Below are 15,921 nucleotides of genomic sequence, written 5' to 3' on the forward strand. Positions count from 1 at the left end.
TCATTGACCATATTCAAGTGCATTACGATTTACATGTATAAAAGGGGTAAAGAACTTACGGATCCGTGGCAACGCACGGGCATTCAACTAGTATTATTATTACTCTTGTCCATAAAGTTAGTCGATTTTTTTTTTTGCTCATCACAATAGTTAGAAGTACACTCCTGATTTAGCCTCAGATCTAGGGAGTGTTGATGGAGATGCGGTCACGTGGTTGCGCGCATGTGGCGCGCGTGTGATCGTGCCCGCCTCTACCATTCTTCCTATAGAGTCGGTATGTAGAGACAAAAAGCAAACACGGCTCAACATAATAATCAACGCAGCGCACATCTGGAAGAAGAAAAATCGGCACAAAAACTACTATTTATTTGAAACAAATAAAGTCAAAATTCTTATACGGAGTATTTCGGAACACAAGTGGAGAGATAAAATTCGAAAGCAAATCGGAGATTCGCCGCGAGGTAGGAGAGGAGAACACAGTCCGGCCAATGAACGGGCGACATGTGCCGTGCTGGTCTGAGAGATCGGGCTAAACAAGCATTTAATCCATCGGAAAGGCCCCACCTTGTCAGAGGAGATATCGTGGCTCCCTTCTTCATCACCACCACCTCCTCGCGACCCTGTCCAGCCAGCCCACCCATACAGATCGAGCGAGCGAGCGAGCGAGAGACCCGTCTCCCTCCTCCTCTCTACGCTCCCCCGTGATCTCATCTGAGCCGCCCGCCGGGCCGCCGACGACGCCTGCCCCCCGCCGGCCGCCATGGCGCACGGCGACCGCATGACCACCTTCGAGGAGAGCGAGAGGGAGAGCGAGTACGGCTACGTCCGCAAGGTCTGTCTGTCTGCATCCCCTCTCTTCCTCCTGTCCCTGTCCCTGTCCCCTGCACCGGCTGGATCGCGAGACCCCGTCGCGTGGATCTCCGATGCGGTAGCCTCGGGTCGGAATCGGGGCGCCTCTGGATCTCTCCATCCACCGCGCGCCTCGATCGCGGGGATGTGCTGCCCGCACGCGTGAATTGGGCGGGTCGGGAGGGCTCGATTCGTTGAATTGGGCTGATTGGTTTCGGATTCCGACGGGTGTTCGGATCGTCAGATTGCGTTCGCATTATCGGGGTCAATGGGGTGCCCCAATAGGTGTTCTAATCTCAGCTACCCAACTAGTACATCCTGCAACTATTGTCCTCGGGTTGGCTCAGATCGTGAGATCGTGCCCCGATTTGCTGCCTCTAACCGAGTGGTCCTGCTTACCCGATGAGGCACATGTGCTGATCCGTTATACCACGGGGTCTTCTGATTGGTTCATCTATCGTCATGCATTGTCTCACCCGAATGCTCTGCTCTTCCAGGTCTCTGGACCCGTGGTCGTCGCCGATGGCATGGGCGGGGCCGCCATGTACGAGCTCGTCCGTGTCGGCCACGACAGCCTCATCGGGGAGATCATCCGTCTCGAGGGCGATTCTGCCACTATTCAAGGTATGGCACGCTGCAATTCTTCTTCCTTGCATTTTCTTGTGGAGTTCTCCTTCATCACTGCCATCTGACGAATTTTATCTGTCACTGATGTCCGCAGTTTATGAGGAGACCGCCGGGCTGATGGTTAATGACCCCGTGTTGAGAACAAAGAAGGTAAATTCACTACTGATCTCGATGTGCATCTCACAGATAAAATTCACGATGCTTTGACACAACATGGCTATTTTCTATGCAGCCTCTTTCGTGTGAGCTTGGACCCGGTATTCTTGGAAACATCTTTGACGGAATCCAGGTAAGATAAACGCAGCCTAGGCACATTCATTACGTTTACCAAGAGTTTTTGTTGTGATGGTATGATGACTTTATAATCTTCTCGTTGCAGCGCCCTCTGAAAACTATTGCTATCAAATCCGGAGATGTCTACATTCCTCGTGGTGTTTCAGTCCCTGCCCTCGATAAAGATCAGCTCTGGGAATTCCAGCCAAACCAGCTAGGTAGATTTACGTCGTAACATGCTAGTATAAAAGATAGGCATGCTGTTAATGTCCTCTTGTTAAGTTTTGTCCTGTACATGAAGATCACTAACTATTCGGTCCTTTGTTCCAGGGGTTGGAGATGCTATCACAAATGGAGATCTATACGCTGTGAGTTTGCTGAATATCTGTTCCTTCTTTATAATTTTCTTATTCTGCAATCTGTGGACGCATGCTCTTAACTTCCCCTATATGCATCCCTATATTGTGTTACTTCCTTGCAGACCGTATTTGAGAACACATTGATGAAACATCATGTTGCGCTCCCTCCTGGTGCTATGGGAAAAATTAGCTATATTGCCCCTGCTGGTCAGTACAGTTTGCAGGTTAGTAGATGCTGCCTATACTAAAGATCTGCTGCTTTATCTCTTCTTGTTATTAACTTCATTTGACGACCTTATTACTTGTTATGCAGGATACAGTGCTGGAATTGGAGTTCCAGGGCATCAAAAAGGAGTTCACTATGCTCCACGTAAAGCATTTTCCCTTCGTAAAGTTTGAATATGCCATGATTGCACATCTCTGAACGATTTTCATATTTCTGCTCTGCAGACATGGCCTGTGCGGACACCAAGGCCTGTTGCGTCAAAACTTGCTGCCGATACGCCTCTTCTGACTGGACAGGTATATTTGCTAGCTACTCAAGGATATTTTGTATTTGTGTAAATATTTGTTTGGCAAATTGATGTTTGGTGCTACTCCATGAATTGTTGATGCATCTCACATGTATCGTGATCTTTTTTTTAGCGTGTACTCGATGCTCTGTTCCCCTCTGTGCTTGGAGGAACATGTGCTATTCCTGGAGCTTTTGGTTGTGGAAAAACTGTCATTAGTCAGGCACTCTCAAAGGTCTTACAGCTATTCACCTCCTGTTTCATAATGGCTATGTTATTCCAGCTCTGGACGTTGGCTTTTAAGTGACTCAACTTTGTTAAACTTTACTGACTTAATTTACCTTATACAGTATTCCAATTCCGACACTGTGGTTTATGTGGGCTGTGGTGAAAGAGGAAACGAGATGGCTGAGGTCCTTATGGACTTCCCGCAATTGACAATGACGTTGCCTGATGGACGTGAAGAGTCAGTCATGAAGAGAACAACACTTGTGGCTAACACCTCCAACATGCCTGTCGCTGCGCGTGAAGCGTCCATCTATACAGGTAACATATAATTGGTTGATTTTTTCTGTTTGCATTCCAGATTTCGAGTATTGTAACAAGCATGCCTTTCTATCTTATGCAGTTCATTGTGTTGCTCGCTTTACTAAACTACGTACTTATCTAAAGTAATCATGGTGTGGAAATTGTTGCAAGCTTGTGGTTTGCCCATTTGTGATCTATCTATGTACGATCAGAGATACCAGTTAGGTTTAGAATTTCTTGGGCTTCATGGTACAAATTTGAAAAACGCACCATATAAAAAGAGTAAAAGCAGTAACCACTGGTACATCTTGGGCATATCCCGAAGGTGTCCTTAGTTTTTAATAGAACTTTGTGGATATATGCATCCTATATTTGACTCCTTCATTTTAGACTTATAGTTTTCTTTATTATGGGAATTTGGTAGCGTAGGTCTTGTAGTGAATGATCCTAAGGATCTGCATCTCTAGTTTCCTGCTAATTTTCTAAAGAGCCTTTGCTTTTTATGCTTTGCAAATTATTTTTTCTATATGAACAAGACAATAATGTGCTATTTTCCTCTAATCCAGGAATTACAATTGCTGAATACTTCCGTGACATGGGCTACAATGTTAGTATGATGGCTGATTCCACATCCCGGTGGGCAGAAGCACTGCGTGAAATTTCTGGACGTTTGGTATGGTTCTTCCTTATTTCTGTTTATTGCCATTTTTGTACCTTATTTTCACTGATGTATATATTTGCTAGTGCAAAACGAGAATTCCTTATTAATTTCTAAAGTCCCTAACTTGCTATTCATGGGGTAGAGTTTTTTTTCTCCTTTGTATCAATCCTGGATTATGAATTTATATGACCAGTGTTGTTTACTTTTTCCTCTTTACTAAGTTCTTTTTTGTTAAAGAACCTGATGGTAGCTGACAGTACTTTCAGTTTCAAGGATATAATTGCAGATGGTAGTTAGGACATATTTGCTGAAACAGAAGTAAAATCTACAACACCCTGTCAAGATATTTAACTCTATTTCGAATTAAAAGTTACCCTTGCACATGTGTTGATTACTGATTTACTGCATACTATTGTGGTTTTTTGAACTAATGGTGTGCTTTGTATGCTGTAGGCTGAAATGCCTGCAGATAGTGGTTACCCTGCGTATTTGGCTTCACGTTTGGCATCTTTCTATGAACGTGCTGGGAAGGTGCAATGTCTTGGCAGTCCAGACCGGACAGGCAGTGTCACAATTGTCGGCGCTGTTTCTCCCCCTGGTGGAGATTTTTCAGATCCTGTCACCTCTGCAACCCTCAGTATTGTGCAGGTAAGGAAACTTTTCGGTTACTCCAATCTTTAGGTCCAAACAATACTGACAGAATATCTATTGCGTTTATACTACCAAGTACTAATTAACTTCTCTGAATTGCAGGTCTTCTGGGGATTGGATAAGAAGTTGGCTCAAAGAAAGCATTTCCCTTCTGTCAATTGGCTCATTTCTTACTCGAAATATGCCACGGTTATTCTCTAACTTACCTTAGGATGTCAATGCAATTACTATCTTCTCTGAATTCTCTACTCTACAGTAAGACAAAAAAAATGATAAAAAGAGACCGATAGACTTTGTAGATGGTGTAAAGTGTAAATACTTCCATATGTACTAAGGCCCTTAGGATAGATAAGATGAACTCCAAATGATTTATACCAATCGTATAAATCGTTTTTATGTGTTAATGGAAGTTGCATTGGATGATTTTGTAGTTTCACTGGATCTGTCAGTCTTGTAAATAATTACAGCTGAAATTGCAGAAAATTAGAAAATTTATATCTCTTAGATCTTGTACTTCTGTGGCATTTGGTATCTGACTGATTCTTGTCAGTCTGACAATGTTCACATCCCATACTTATGGTGCATGCATCTTACATTAATAATCGCGAACATACTATTATTTGGTGAGCGCGTGTAGGCAGGAGAAGCTACACATATTGTATTTCTTCTGTCATTCTGTGCACATATTTATCTGCTGTTATGTTGTGTCTTGTATATTAAAGTTTGTTTCTGTAAAAAAGTTTCCCGTTAATTTGTTATGCTTGTGTATATGTGTTAAACATGGCACTAAAATGGTAGTTCAAAAAAACGTGGCACTAAAATGATGTTTTCTTCTGAGATGTTAAACTCCAGGGATTTTGTTTGCTGTAACACAGTATTTTCTGTACTGTAGGCTTTGGAAGGCTTCTATGATAAGTTCGATTCTAGCTTTATTGATATGAGAACAAAGGCACGTGAGGTGTTGCAGAGAGAGGATGACCTAAATGAAATTGTCCAGGTATTCATATTCACCATCATGTTCTTAATTCACAATAAATTTTGCAAACTCTTCAATTTATATTTTAGTGTTATTGTATATTCGGAAGAGTTCACATAATGCAATTTCTGCCGCATGAGCATCATCACTGGACTAATATTTTGCCAACTTGTCAGCTTGTTGGTAAAGATGCATTGGGAGAAGGTGACAAGATTACGTTGGAGACAGCCAAGCTTCTGAGGGAAGATTATTTGGCGCAGAACGCATTTACCCCGTGAGTGATACCAGCGTCTGCTTTATATGAATAATCTTCTATGCCTAACCTTTGTTTTTAACTGAGAACGAATATTTGTTGAAACAGATATGACAAGTATTGTCCATTCTACAAATCAGTTTGGATGATGCGCAACATTATTCATTTCAACACATTAGCGAACCAGGTAATCCCTCTTTTTGTGACCTTTTTTAGCCTTAAAGCTTAGGTTGCACAAACAGTTTAGATGTTTGAACTTGAAAGTATATATTTTTGACTGATGCATGCCTATCGTGTAAAGTTTGATATTGCTGAATCTTGATCTAGGGGCTTATTGCAAAAATAGTTGAACCTAGGTGTTTCCATGGTTCCCTTGTCAATAATTGCACCCTGCTTTATTTTATCCTCAACTCTATGGCAGTATCTAAGTACTTTTGAGTTTCAAGTAGGCCTGAAAAGGACACTGTTAGTCACGCCTAATCCAACTGTTTATGCACCATAGCCAGTTCCATTTATCCAGGTCAAAGTGAAAGTTCCAGTTAACTACGTTTTTCTTGATGACAAATGATTCACCACCCCGAGTCTGTTTGATCTGTCTTCCCTGCCTCATCGGTTTGGATTTTGATGTGCCCTCATCATGTTGACACTCAGTGTCAGGCTATGATAGTGATGATGAACAGATATGGGCTTAAGTAAACTATTTATGCTAAAGTCTACGGCTAGACCTGTGCACCTTTGGCCTGAATTGTTCTGGTTAATTGCATAAACGTTAAGGCAACTGTAATTTACTCAAGTAAAATCTGGCAATGAGCTGGGACTTAGACTTAATATAATCCATTCAATAAAGGTACATAGCGCATGATAAGGAAATAAAGTAGCCATCAGATACATGGATGTTTTGGGGAAATGAGTGGTGATAGGCGCTGCATCCTTATATTTGCAACTTCTGATATATAAACCCATATGTTCTATAAACTATTTCCATTTACTGAAACTAAGTTTCTTGTTGTAGTAGTAGGTGAATGCCAGAGGTAGTTCCCATCGTAGAAGAAATATCCACAAATGTTAATATATGTATGTATGGTTTGCAGGCTGTGGAGCGAGCAGCTAATGCTGAAGGGCATAAGATAACCTACGCCGTTGTAAAGAGTCGCATGGGTGATCTATTTTACCGCCTTGTGTAAGTATTTCAGGCCATAATCAAGTTGTTACCTATTGATTGATGTTTCTTCTTGAATATTTTGGTTAGACTAAAAAATTAACATATTTCTTTTGTATGAAACAGATCTCAAAAGTTCGAAGACCCTGCAGAAGGCGAAGACGTCCTGGTTGCGAAATTCCAGAAACTTTACGATGACCTTACCACCGGATTCCGCAACCTAGAAGATGAGGCTAGGTAAAAAATTGTGTATGCCACCATGTAAACAATAAGGAGCACCAAATGCTGTGAAGGAACAGACTTGCGCGCAGTTTTCTTTGCTTCACCGGAGTTTGTAGATGTGAATTACGTTCCAGGACCCCCCCTTTTTTTCGCGACGACTTCACTTGTTTTTCAGGACTACATTGTTTGGTCTCCAGTGCCGTGGATGCACTCATTATTTTTTGATGTACCATTATTTGTTGTAAGATAAGATCCTGGTGGGCATGTTCATAGTTGAATAAGCACGATGTCCATCTAGTTGAACATCATCAATAATGTCTATATTTATTTGCCATTATCCCCTCTTTGTGATTTACTGTTTCAGTGGTAAATAGGTAATGTCCTCGTTTTTTTTCTAACTTTCACTGCCAATATATTACTCACTGGTGTCAATAATTTAAAGAAACCATTAACAGAAAATAAGAGCAACAAAGTCCCTGATCGGGCGCAATTTTCAAACTTTCACTGCCAATATATCACTTGAAATGACTCAGCTGATTACCCTGCTTCAACAGCAAGAGAGCTGTCCCACATCAGGATCAGAAACCACACAAGAAATACCTTTAACGCCATGGAAATCTCAAATGCATCCTTTGCGTTTTCTCGAAAAAAGAAATCTCAAATGCATGGGATCACTTTTGAAAGTTCAGGAGGAAGCGGAGACGGATTGATCGGGAGCAGCAGCAGCGGATTGTCTCTACCTATGTTGTCCCTGCTTTTGCTTGGACGCTTGCCTGCAACTGCAAGTGGAACAGCCGGAAGCCACTTTCGTGCGTTTTCTGACGAGAATGTTCAGCCTGCGCACACCGGGCAGGATGCGTGTGCCTGGAAGCATTTGCTTTCGTTTCTTGCTCTACGTGGATGGTTTTGGTTTGTACTTTTGCTTTGCATTAGTGTAGCTGACTAGTTGCGTGCAATTCTATGTACGGTAGCAGAAGTCGTGGAGATTTCCAGAATCCTGAGAGATTGATCATGGGCTACAAAAGTTGTCCTTTGGGTGTACGGATTTTGTTCGTTCGTATTCATTCGACGCAGAAAATGGAACAGAAACAGTTTCTATGAACTCCGGCTCCCCAATTTTTCTGGTTCCCGTCAGAAACAAAAAATTTTTTTGAAGTAAGAATTTCCATGAACTCGGGCTCCCCAATTTTCCACAATTTCTGTGGAATTTTCTGGTTCCATCTGCCCGCTTTTGTACTTTGCATTACTCGCCGTGCAGCAGTACTTTTGTACCGAAGGTACCAGCAAAAGTAAATATTAAAGCAAAAGCCGTTCATCTTTTGATTGCAGTCAAAGTTACTATAAGGGCATGAGCAATGGTGACATACACAACTAGCTGCTGCATGTAAAAAAATTGTCAAAAGCAACATGGTCAATTTTATATCTCCAATGGAAGCTACAATTTTAGTTAGAAAAAAAGAGAAGGAACCCCACAAATATGACACTGTATCTCTTTCTCTCTCCAAAAAGCATGCTTTTAAGGCTTAAGATCCCACTTCGTGAAGAAGAGGCTGCCTCCTCATCCGAACCTACTTTGGACCACCCGAACCTAGTTAAAGGTGTGAGAAAGTAGCTCTAGGGTAGTGCACTGGGCATGCCCTAAGGTGCTAGCACAAATCTGAGGATAGCATCCTTTTCCATAAGATAACACAGATCATAATTTGTAATCGTTTCTCACGATAATTAGCACTACTCCAGTTCCAAAGTCGTATTGGATGAGAACGAACAACCTTGCTCCTACAATGTTATAACCGGGTTACGGAAAATCAAGTTCTCATGCCGTTGGCCATCTTTTCTAGAGTACATGATATTATTATCACGGAAAACAAACCGAGTGATTGTCCTTCTGATGATGCCGCGCTCTTCTTCATCCCTCCTGCCTAATCTTACTATTGACAATAAACCAAGTGATTTGACTTTCCGATGCAACTTCTTCGATACCATCAGTACCATCTTATTAGGCTAGTTATAGTGAAGAATAATATAGAGTAGTAACATGCACATGCACATGTTACTAATCTATGTTACTACCTGGAAGAATAAATATGTGGTATCATGCAAACTCATATTTATTATGTTGTAAACTCATCTTGTCTTACGGTATGTGATGTTATGGTGACATAGCTAGTTACCACCTCACACTCTTTCTTTATTTATTGTCATGTCATGTCACAAAAATGTGTTAGGTTATGTAATGTTACTACCTATATTACTTTCACTTCCTACGGAAGATAAACTAAATGAACAACGAGGAACGGCAGAAAGAGCGCCAAATGGATGAATAGGGAACCTGGTATCCCCTCCAACTAGTGGAGCTGTAAAACTACATGGTGGAATTCGCAAAAATAAATTCTATATAAGTAGAGAAAACAAAAATCCAAAGGACGAAATTGTAAGAAACGTCCGCCCAAATATCGTTTCTCCTCTCTTCTCCTTGTGTTGCGTCCATTTGGACTTTTGGAGTCACCGACCTTGCTACCTCACATGTCACAATTAGTGCCCTTCTAGCTTAGTTAATCAAGTTCGTTTATATATATACCCCCCTCTCTCTCCTCCCTCCTCATATCCACCTCCACCTCTGCTGGCTGCTTGGGAAGGACGGTGCCAGTAAGGAGCTGAAAGTGCCTTACAGTGTGACGAACAGCAGCAAGGACATGACTGTCATGCCGCCTGTGCGCCTGCGGGCTGCGGCCAAGAAGCCCATGTGGATCATCCTTCTCCTCTGCCTGGTCTCTGTTGTATTGATCGGGGCGTATATCTACCCGACGCACCACTACTCTCAGAGCTACCGCTTCTCTTCTAGTGTGTGCACACCTTCCAAGGACTGGCACCCTTCTTACGGCCGTGGGGGGAAAACTGATGAGGAGATCATGTCCGCCGCTGTTATCAGGGATATCCTTGCAATGCCCACGTGCGTGTCGAAGAATCCAAAGATCGCGCTCATGTTCTTGACGCCCGATTCATTGCCCTTGGAGAAATTGTGGGAGAAGTTTTTGCAGGTTTGCCTGATTTCACCCGCTGTCATTGTGCAATTGAAGGTTTCTTTGGGTTTTCGTTATTGCCAAGGCATCATCAACATTTCCATTTTTTTTAGAAACAACCATTATTTCAATAATGAATGCATTGTTGTTGACAATATTAGCTTAGTGTAAGCATTTATCTTTGAGCGGTGGAATGTTGAGGGATTCATTGTTTGCATAGGTAAATTAAACCGATCGTCTTGACCAAGCCAATAATACTATCTTGCTAGCATGCACTTGTCACTATAATCTCCTCCCTCCTTGCTACTAACCTCTCTGCATGTCTACATAATGTGATATTCTCTATTGTTCACTACCTCCATCCCAAGGCTTAAGGCCTATTTTTTTTCAGAAAGTCAAACGAAATAAAGTTTGACCAAAATTTAAGAATATTTTATGAACAAATATGATATTTTGTAGGTACCATATGAAAATATATTTCATTATCTATCTAATGATATTGGTTTTGTACTTTTCATGTTAATGATTTTTTATAAAAACTTAGTCAAATTTAACATAGTTTGCTTTCTGAAAAAAAATATAGGCCTTAAGCCTTGGGATGAAGGTAGTATATGACATGTGAACTTAAACCAAATCACTTTACACAGGGTCACGAGGGGCGATACTCCATCTATGTGCACGCGTCGGGTCAGAAGCCTGTGCATTCCAGTTCTCTCTTTGTTGGCCGAGATATTCATAGTGATGCGGTAATAATTCTCATCTACACTTGAATCCTTTGTAGGCTGGCATGGTTGTTTTGTCTAAACTTTCTTGTCTCAGAGATTTGTCAAGTAAAATCTGTCTTCTATATTTTCAAAGCTAATGCCTAGAACAAAGTTATTTCTCTCAATGAGTGATGTATGTGTTAATGGCTAAACTATCGTTATACACCCATGACATATATAGCAGTGAGCTCATATTGATTTATTCAGAACGTAACTTGATCAAGATCGCTTGCTTAAGAGCATTAGTACCATTCCCAATTGTCCAGGGCATGCTGTGTCCGAGATAGATTATACAGTTCTTTCTGTAACTGGTGTTGCATTACTTGTATCCTCAAGGCTAGTACTAGTATCTTCAGACTTGAAGCACCACTGTTAGCAGTTTGGATTGATTGCCAAAAATTCTAAATGTACTAACTTTGTAAATCGAGGGGCTTCTTACAATGCATACATATTTTTAGGTTTCTCTTCTAACGATTATCATATTGGTTTGTGTTGCATGTTCGCTGTTGAATTTGAATAATAGAGTATGTAATTGATATGCAGGTTGAATGGGGAACGATTTCAATGATAGATGCAGAGAAGAGGCTATTAGCAAATGCACTGGAAGACCCTGATAATCAATTTTTTGTCCTTCTTTCTGATAGGTTTGGATTCCTGATTATGGGTTACTTCTTTAAAAAAAAAATTCTTTCACCATACTGACACCACTCTTTTCTTTCTGTCACAGCTGTGTTCCGCTGTATTCATTTGACTATGTATTTAATTACCTGATGGGAACAAGCATTAGTTTTGTTGATTGGTAAGAACGATAATACTTGTATTTCATTACCATTTTGAGAATGAAGTAAAGGGGAACGCGTGAAACAAATGGTGTTGGCCAGTACCACTAGGGTGTCGCGTGGGCTTAGGCCCAGTGGCTGGGGTCGCAGTGGCGCACCCCAACGACCGGAGTTCTATTCCTGTCAGGGATGAATTTCGGAATTGTCACGCCAAGTCCCGCTTCTGCTATATCAAAAAAGTGTCTAGTTCCTCCTAGACACGGTTTCATTTTTGACGACGTGGGCTTAACCCAGTGGTTGGGGTCACACTGGCGCACCCCAACGATCGGAGTTCGATTCCTGTCAGGGATGAATTTTGGAATTGTCACGCTAAGTCCCGCTTCTACTATATCAAAAAAGTGTCTAGTTCCTCCTAGATACGGTTTCATTTTTTTTGTTAATTAGTTTTACACCATGTTATCACTCGCAGATGTCCATGTCTGAGTATTTTGTTTTTTTCCTGTCTCTATTATCATTGTAGCTTCCAGGATCCTGGTCCTCATGGAAATGGAAGGTATTTTCTTGAGATGCTTCCTGAAATAGAGGAGAGGGACTTCAGAAAGGGTGCTCAGGTACAGCTGAAGTAGTTTTTTTATTGTTGTTGTTGTTAGTGATAAGTATTATATATGATACTTGCAGGTCCAACTTATTTCAGTTCTATATTAGTTGGTACCAGTTTTTTCATGATGCGAAGCTGACATTTTCAGAAGTTGATTATTGAGTATTAGACTCTTATCTCATATGATTTCTTGTGTAATTTTTGCTCTTATTATAGTGGTTTGCAATCACGAGGAAACATGCTTTAATGATTCTGGCCGACAATCTTTACTACAAGAAGTTCAAGCTATATTGCAAGGTGTGTTTCTTTTCTAGAGTTGCAATCTTTTGTGGATGTACCAGGTATTTCACTAGGAAATTTGCACATGATGTTAAAGTGTATTTCTACTTTGTTGCATTGTAAGGTTGACTGAAATATGTACATATATTTTTAATATAAAGTCCAGAGTTGTTATAGTGAAACTCTAGTATAGCATTTCAGTAATTACCTCTAATTGGTAACATGGTCTTTCATGCCCCTCCAACTGCTTCGTAAATAGGCCTTGATGAACTGAATTATGGTTTTGATAACCACTATCATAAACATAAAATAATATGTTTAAACTCCGTTGCAAAGTGGTCTTTTTTTCCTTAGCAAAAGGTGACATATTCTAATAAGATTAATATCGGGACTCATATAGTCCTTGTGTCACTTGTGTGGAATACATTATCTACTGAGATGCATTTGAGCAACTGTAACTCCTCTATAGTCATCAAGTCTGAACGAATACTCTCACTTTTCTAGTTTATCTGACTTTTTTGCTGGCTAGTCGATTTTTAGGAAGTAATTTATCTATATTGTGGGATTTGCAGCCAGCCGATGGGCGCAACTGTATTGCTGACGAGCATTATTTGCCAACCTTATTCAATGTCAGTATTTACAACCTATAGAAGTTGCACTTACATTATTTTCTCCGAGTTATTTGCTAACTGCTAAATCCTTTTATGAAACATCAGATGGTAGATCCAGGTGGAATAGCTAATTGGTCAGTTACACATGTGGATTGGTCTGAGGCGAAATGGCATCCAAAGTCATATGCAGCTTCTGATGTCAGCTATGATCTCTTAAAGAATATAACAGTATGTTTTTGCCTTGCTTGACTTTTTTCCTGAGATAATCTTTACATATTTTTCCGTTTAGTTGCATAATCCTTACATTGATATATTCTAATGTATTTTTTTTTGCGGGTAATATATTCTAATGTATTATGCAGTCTGTTGATGAGAGCTTCCATGTAACAAGTGATGACAAGGTATGGGCAACACTCTGTGATCAATATTTGACTTGTCAAAGAACAACAAATAAATTGTACATTCTATATTTATCTTTTTGTGGGTTATCAGCTACTTTACACATTTTAAATGATTTTTTGCAACTTTAAATAACCATCCCATGCATATGATTCTATCATGCCTTCTCAACTATATGAGATGCTTATTCTAGTTTTGTTCTATTTTCAGAAACTTATGACACAGCAGCCTTGTTTGTGGAACGGATCAAAGAGTCCATGCTACCTTTTTGCTAGAAAATTTGACCCTGAAACTCTCGACAGCTTACTGAAGATATTCAGCAATTATAAGTCTGTTTGACTTCAACCTGATTCTTTGCCCTCAACACATGGTTCAACTACATGAGCACTCTTGCTCTTTTTCTCTCTTCATGTAAAAATTGTGAAGTCAATCAATACTAAAGCCTAGTAACGCGGATTTGGGCCTTGAGAGGCAGGTTGCTGCTGCAGTGACTGCGAAAACCTGTAGTCGCTGCTCCATGGGTAGGGATGTGGCAATATTGATAACAATGATACTACCCTCAGTTGTAATCTATCGTGCTTCCTGTAAGTTCTTATCAGTCTCATTCGCGCCCTTTTACTCTATTTGACTCGTTAGTTCCTGGCTACTGGAGATCATATTTTCGTCAATATGTTGTTATTATAATCCATTCTTTTGTAGACACAAAGAGATAACTGAGAGGTACCACATATCTTTATAGCCTAATAATTGTTTTTGGACTACCAGATGTCTTTATAATCGTGTAATTGTTTTTTTGCCTACTTAGTGAACGGTGCATCTCTCTTTCGGGTTACTAAATGTTCGTGTTTTCATGATGTTGTGCACATGTTCTGTTCTCCTGAGGATGGCAAACTTTATTTGACAAACTTATTGGATTGTATAAGCAGATAATCTTTTTCTTTTTTGCCTGACACTATCACCATGTGGGAAATTCGAAAAATATGAGCCCAATTGGCCAATTCATATCTGTAACAAACACCCCAGCCACTTTGGGGCGACTAAGATGGCTTCCATAAAAGAAGACACAGGTGTACATCTTACTAGTACTGGCAGTTTTAATCCCTTTAAGCCCAAGTTTAGAATTTCGCAATATCGCCTACCAATTTATTTAAAGTCATCTCTTGCCAATATTTATCTAAAGTAACATCTACCATAATTTGGGTGCCTGTATTTACATGCATACAATGAAAACACTACGACCATTTGGATATTTGAGAACGGTTTGGTTGTTCTTTGGAGAATGGCATATTGGCATACCAAACAACGAAAACAGTAGGTATGTTCCTCCCTTCATAATTAGGCTTCGCGTAGTTTAGAAAATGCTTTGATCATTAATTTGGTTAACGAGATATGAGATATATATATATATACCACAAAACTTATATAGATCAATTCATATTAAAAAAATCAATAATATAAATTATACGGCATGTACCTTGTATCGGTATGGAGGGAGTACCAACAATTTAGGTTTTTAGGTGACAATTGCTATCCTATAATGCCAATACACTGAAATCCAGGTCCAGCCCTTTCCATGGCCCGCACTATCCAGTTTGATCTATAGGCTCACAACCATCCACGTAGCGCCATTCAGCTCTCACCACGTGGCACCCCTCCACACATACTTGTATAGGATCTCTCCATTAGATAAGATCGTAGGATCAACTTGTGGAAAACATAGTTTAAAAATGTGAAAAAATCTGAAAATGATATACAACGTGTCTATGGGTTGTATCTACAACTCCAAGAAATGTTAGCTCAAAACTTGACCTACACTTGGAGAAATAAAAAAAAAGAAAAATTTGAATGTGAATAGTGTTAGATTTGGCTGAATAGTATTTCACACTATTCACATCTAAATTTATCTTGAACCTGCAGATTTTTGACCTCGCATATGTAACGCATATTTGTGTTGTCGTTTTTTCGGAATATTTAAACATGTTTTTTCCTTTTTAAAATAATTGTTCTCATAGATCCTACCTAAAACCTTTTTTTTAAACAAGGAGCACCCCGGAGGGGCTAGAACCTTCATAAATAGCGACGATGCAGGTACAAGTTATTACAAAGGATTCCGTAAGAAAAGAAAATTACATATGGATCCCTGGTTTTTGCAAGAAGGCCTTGCATAAAGATGGAAGAACGCAATCAAGTTCTTCTTCTACACCGTGGAGCAACGAGCTCTGCACGCTGCAACCATGGACATAGACGGGGACTACACCACTTGTCTTTGTCCCGGGAAAGCGCTCATCGTCCAAACTCAGAAGAGACCTCACGAAGGAGGTTGAAATATCGCCGAAAAATCTCACCGGCTTGAAAAGCCTACTCAAGGCAAAATATTTCGGCAAATCTTCAAGGATTGCCA

At 40.4% G+C, this 15,921-nt stretch overlaps 2 protein-coding genes across 2 annotated transcripts; both read left to right on the forward strand.

Moving 5' to 3' along the window:
- The first annotated feature begins 628 nt into the window (after positions 1–628).
- LOC127311850 (V-type proton ATPase catalytic subunit A) lies at positions 629–7,407 on the forward strand. Its single transcript, XM_051342330.2, has 19 exons — positions 629–832; positions 1,347–1,473; positions 1,571–1,626; positions 1,709–1,765; positions 1,856–1,967; positions 2,080–2,117; positions 2,231–2,332; positions 2,422–2,478; positions 2,559–2,630; positions 2,754–2,855; positions 2,971–3,166; positions 3,715–3,821; positions 4,263–4,457; positions 4,563–4,649; positions 5,353–5,457; positions 5,613–5,710; positions 5,798–5,876; positions 6,781–6,869; positions 6,975–7,407. Exons 1-19 carry the CDS (start codon positions 761–763, stop codon positions 7,087–7,089), a joined length of 1,866 nt encoding a protein of 621 aa, XP_051198290.1. The 5' UTR covers positions 629–760; the 3' UTR covers positions 7,090–7,407.
- A 2,291-nt stretch (positions 7,408–9,698) lies between these two features.
- On the forward strand, positions 9,699–14,357 carry LOC127311849 (glycosyltransferase BC10). The gene is made up of 10 exons (XM_051342329.2): positions 9,699–10,108; positions 10,738–10,836; positions 11,398–11,498; positions 11,582–11,653; positions 12,154–12,244; positions 12,448–12,528; positions 13,083–13,139; positions 13,227–13,349; positions 13,484–13,522; positions 13,731–14,357. Exons 1-10 carry the CDS (start codon positions 9,764–9,766, stop codon positions 13,857–13,859), a joined length of 1,137 nt encoding a protein of 378 aa, XP_051198289.1. The 5' UTR covers positions 9,699–9,763; the 3' UTR covers positions 13,860–14,357.
- The last annotated feature ends 1,564 nt before the right edge of the window (positions 14,358–15,921 follow it).

The sequence above is a fragment of the Lolium perenne genome, chromosome 7 (assembly GCF_019359855.2).
Source record: "Lolium perenne isolate Kyuss_39 chromosome 7, Kyuss_2.0, whole genome shotgun sequence".
In the NCBI taxonomy this organism is placed as follows: Eukaryota; Viridiplantae; Streptophyta; class Magnoliopsida; order Poales; family Poaceae; genus Lolium; species Lolium perenne.

Bases quoted from the DNA above. Each gene is read 5' to 3' on its own strand.
- LOC127311850 (XM_051342330.2), top strand. From the start codon at position 761: ATGGCGCACGGCGACCGCATGACCACCTTCGAGGAGAGCGAGAGGGAG. The intron at 2,333-2,421 runs GTTAGTAGATGC...CTTGTTATGCAG, and splicing joins CTGGTCAGTACAGTTTGCAG to GATACAGTGCTGGAATTGGA. The intron at 2,631-2,753 runs GTATATTTGCTA...TCTTTTTTTTAG, and splicing joins CGCCTCTTCTGACTGGACAG to CGTGTACTCGATGCTCTGTT.
- LOC127311849 (XM_051342329.2), top strand. From the start codon at position 9,764: ATGACTGTCATGCCGCCTGTGCGCCTGCGGGCTGCGGCCAAGAAGCCC. The intron at 11,654-12,153 runs GTAAGAACGATA...TTATCATTGTAG, and splicing joins AGCATTAGTTTTGTTGATTG to CTTCCAGGATCCTGGTCCTC. The intron at 12,529-13,082 runs GTGTGTTTCTTT...TGGGATTTGCAG, and splicing joins AGTTCAAGCTATATTGCAAG to CCAGCCGATGGGCGCAACTG.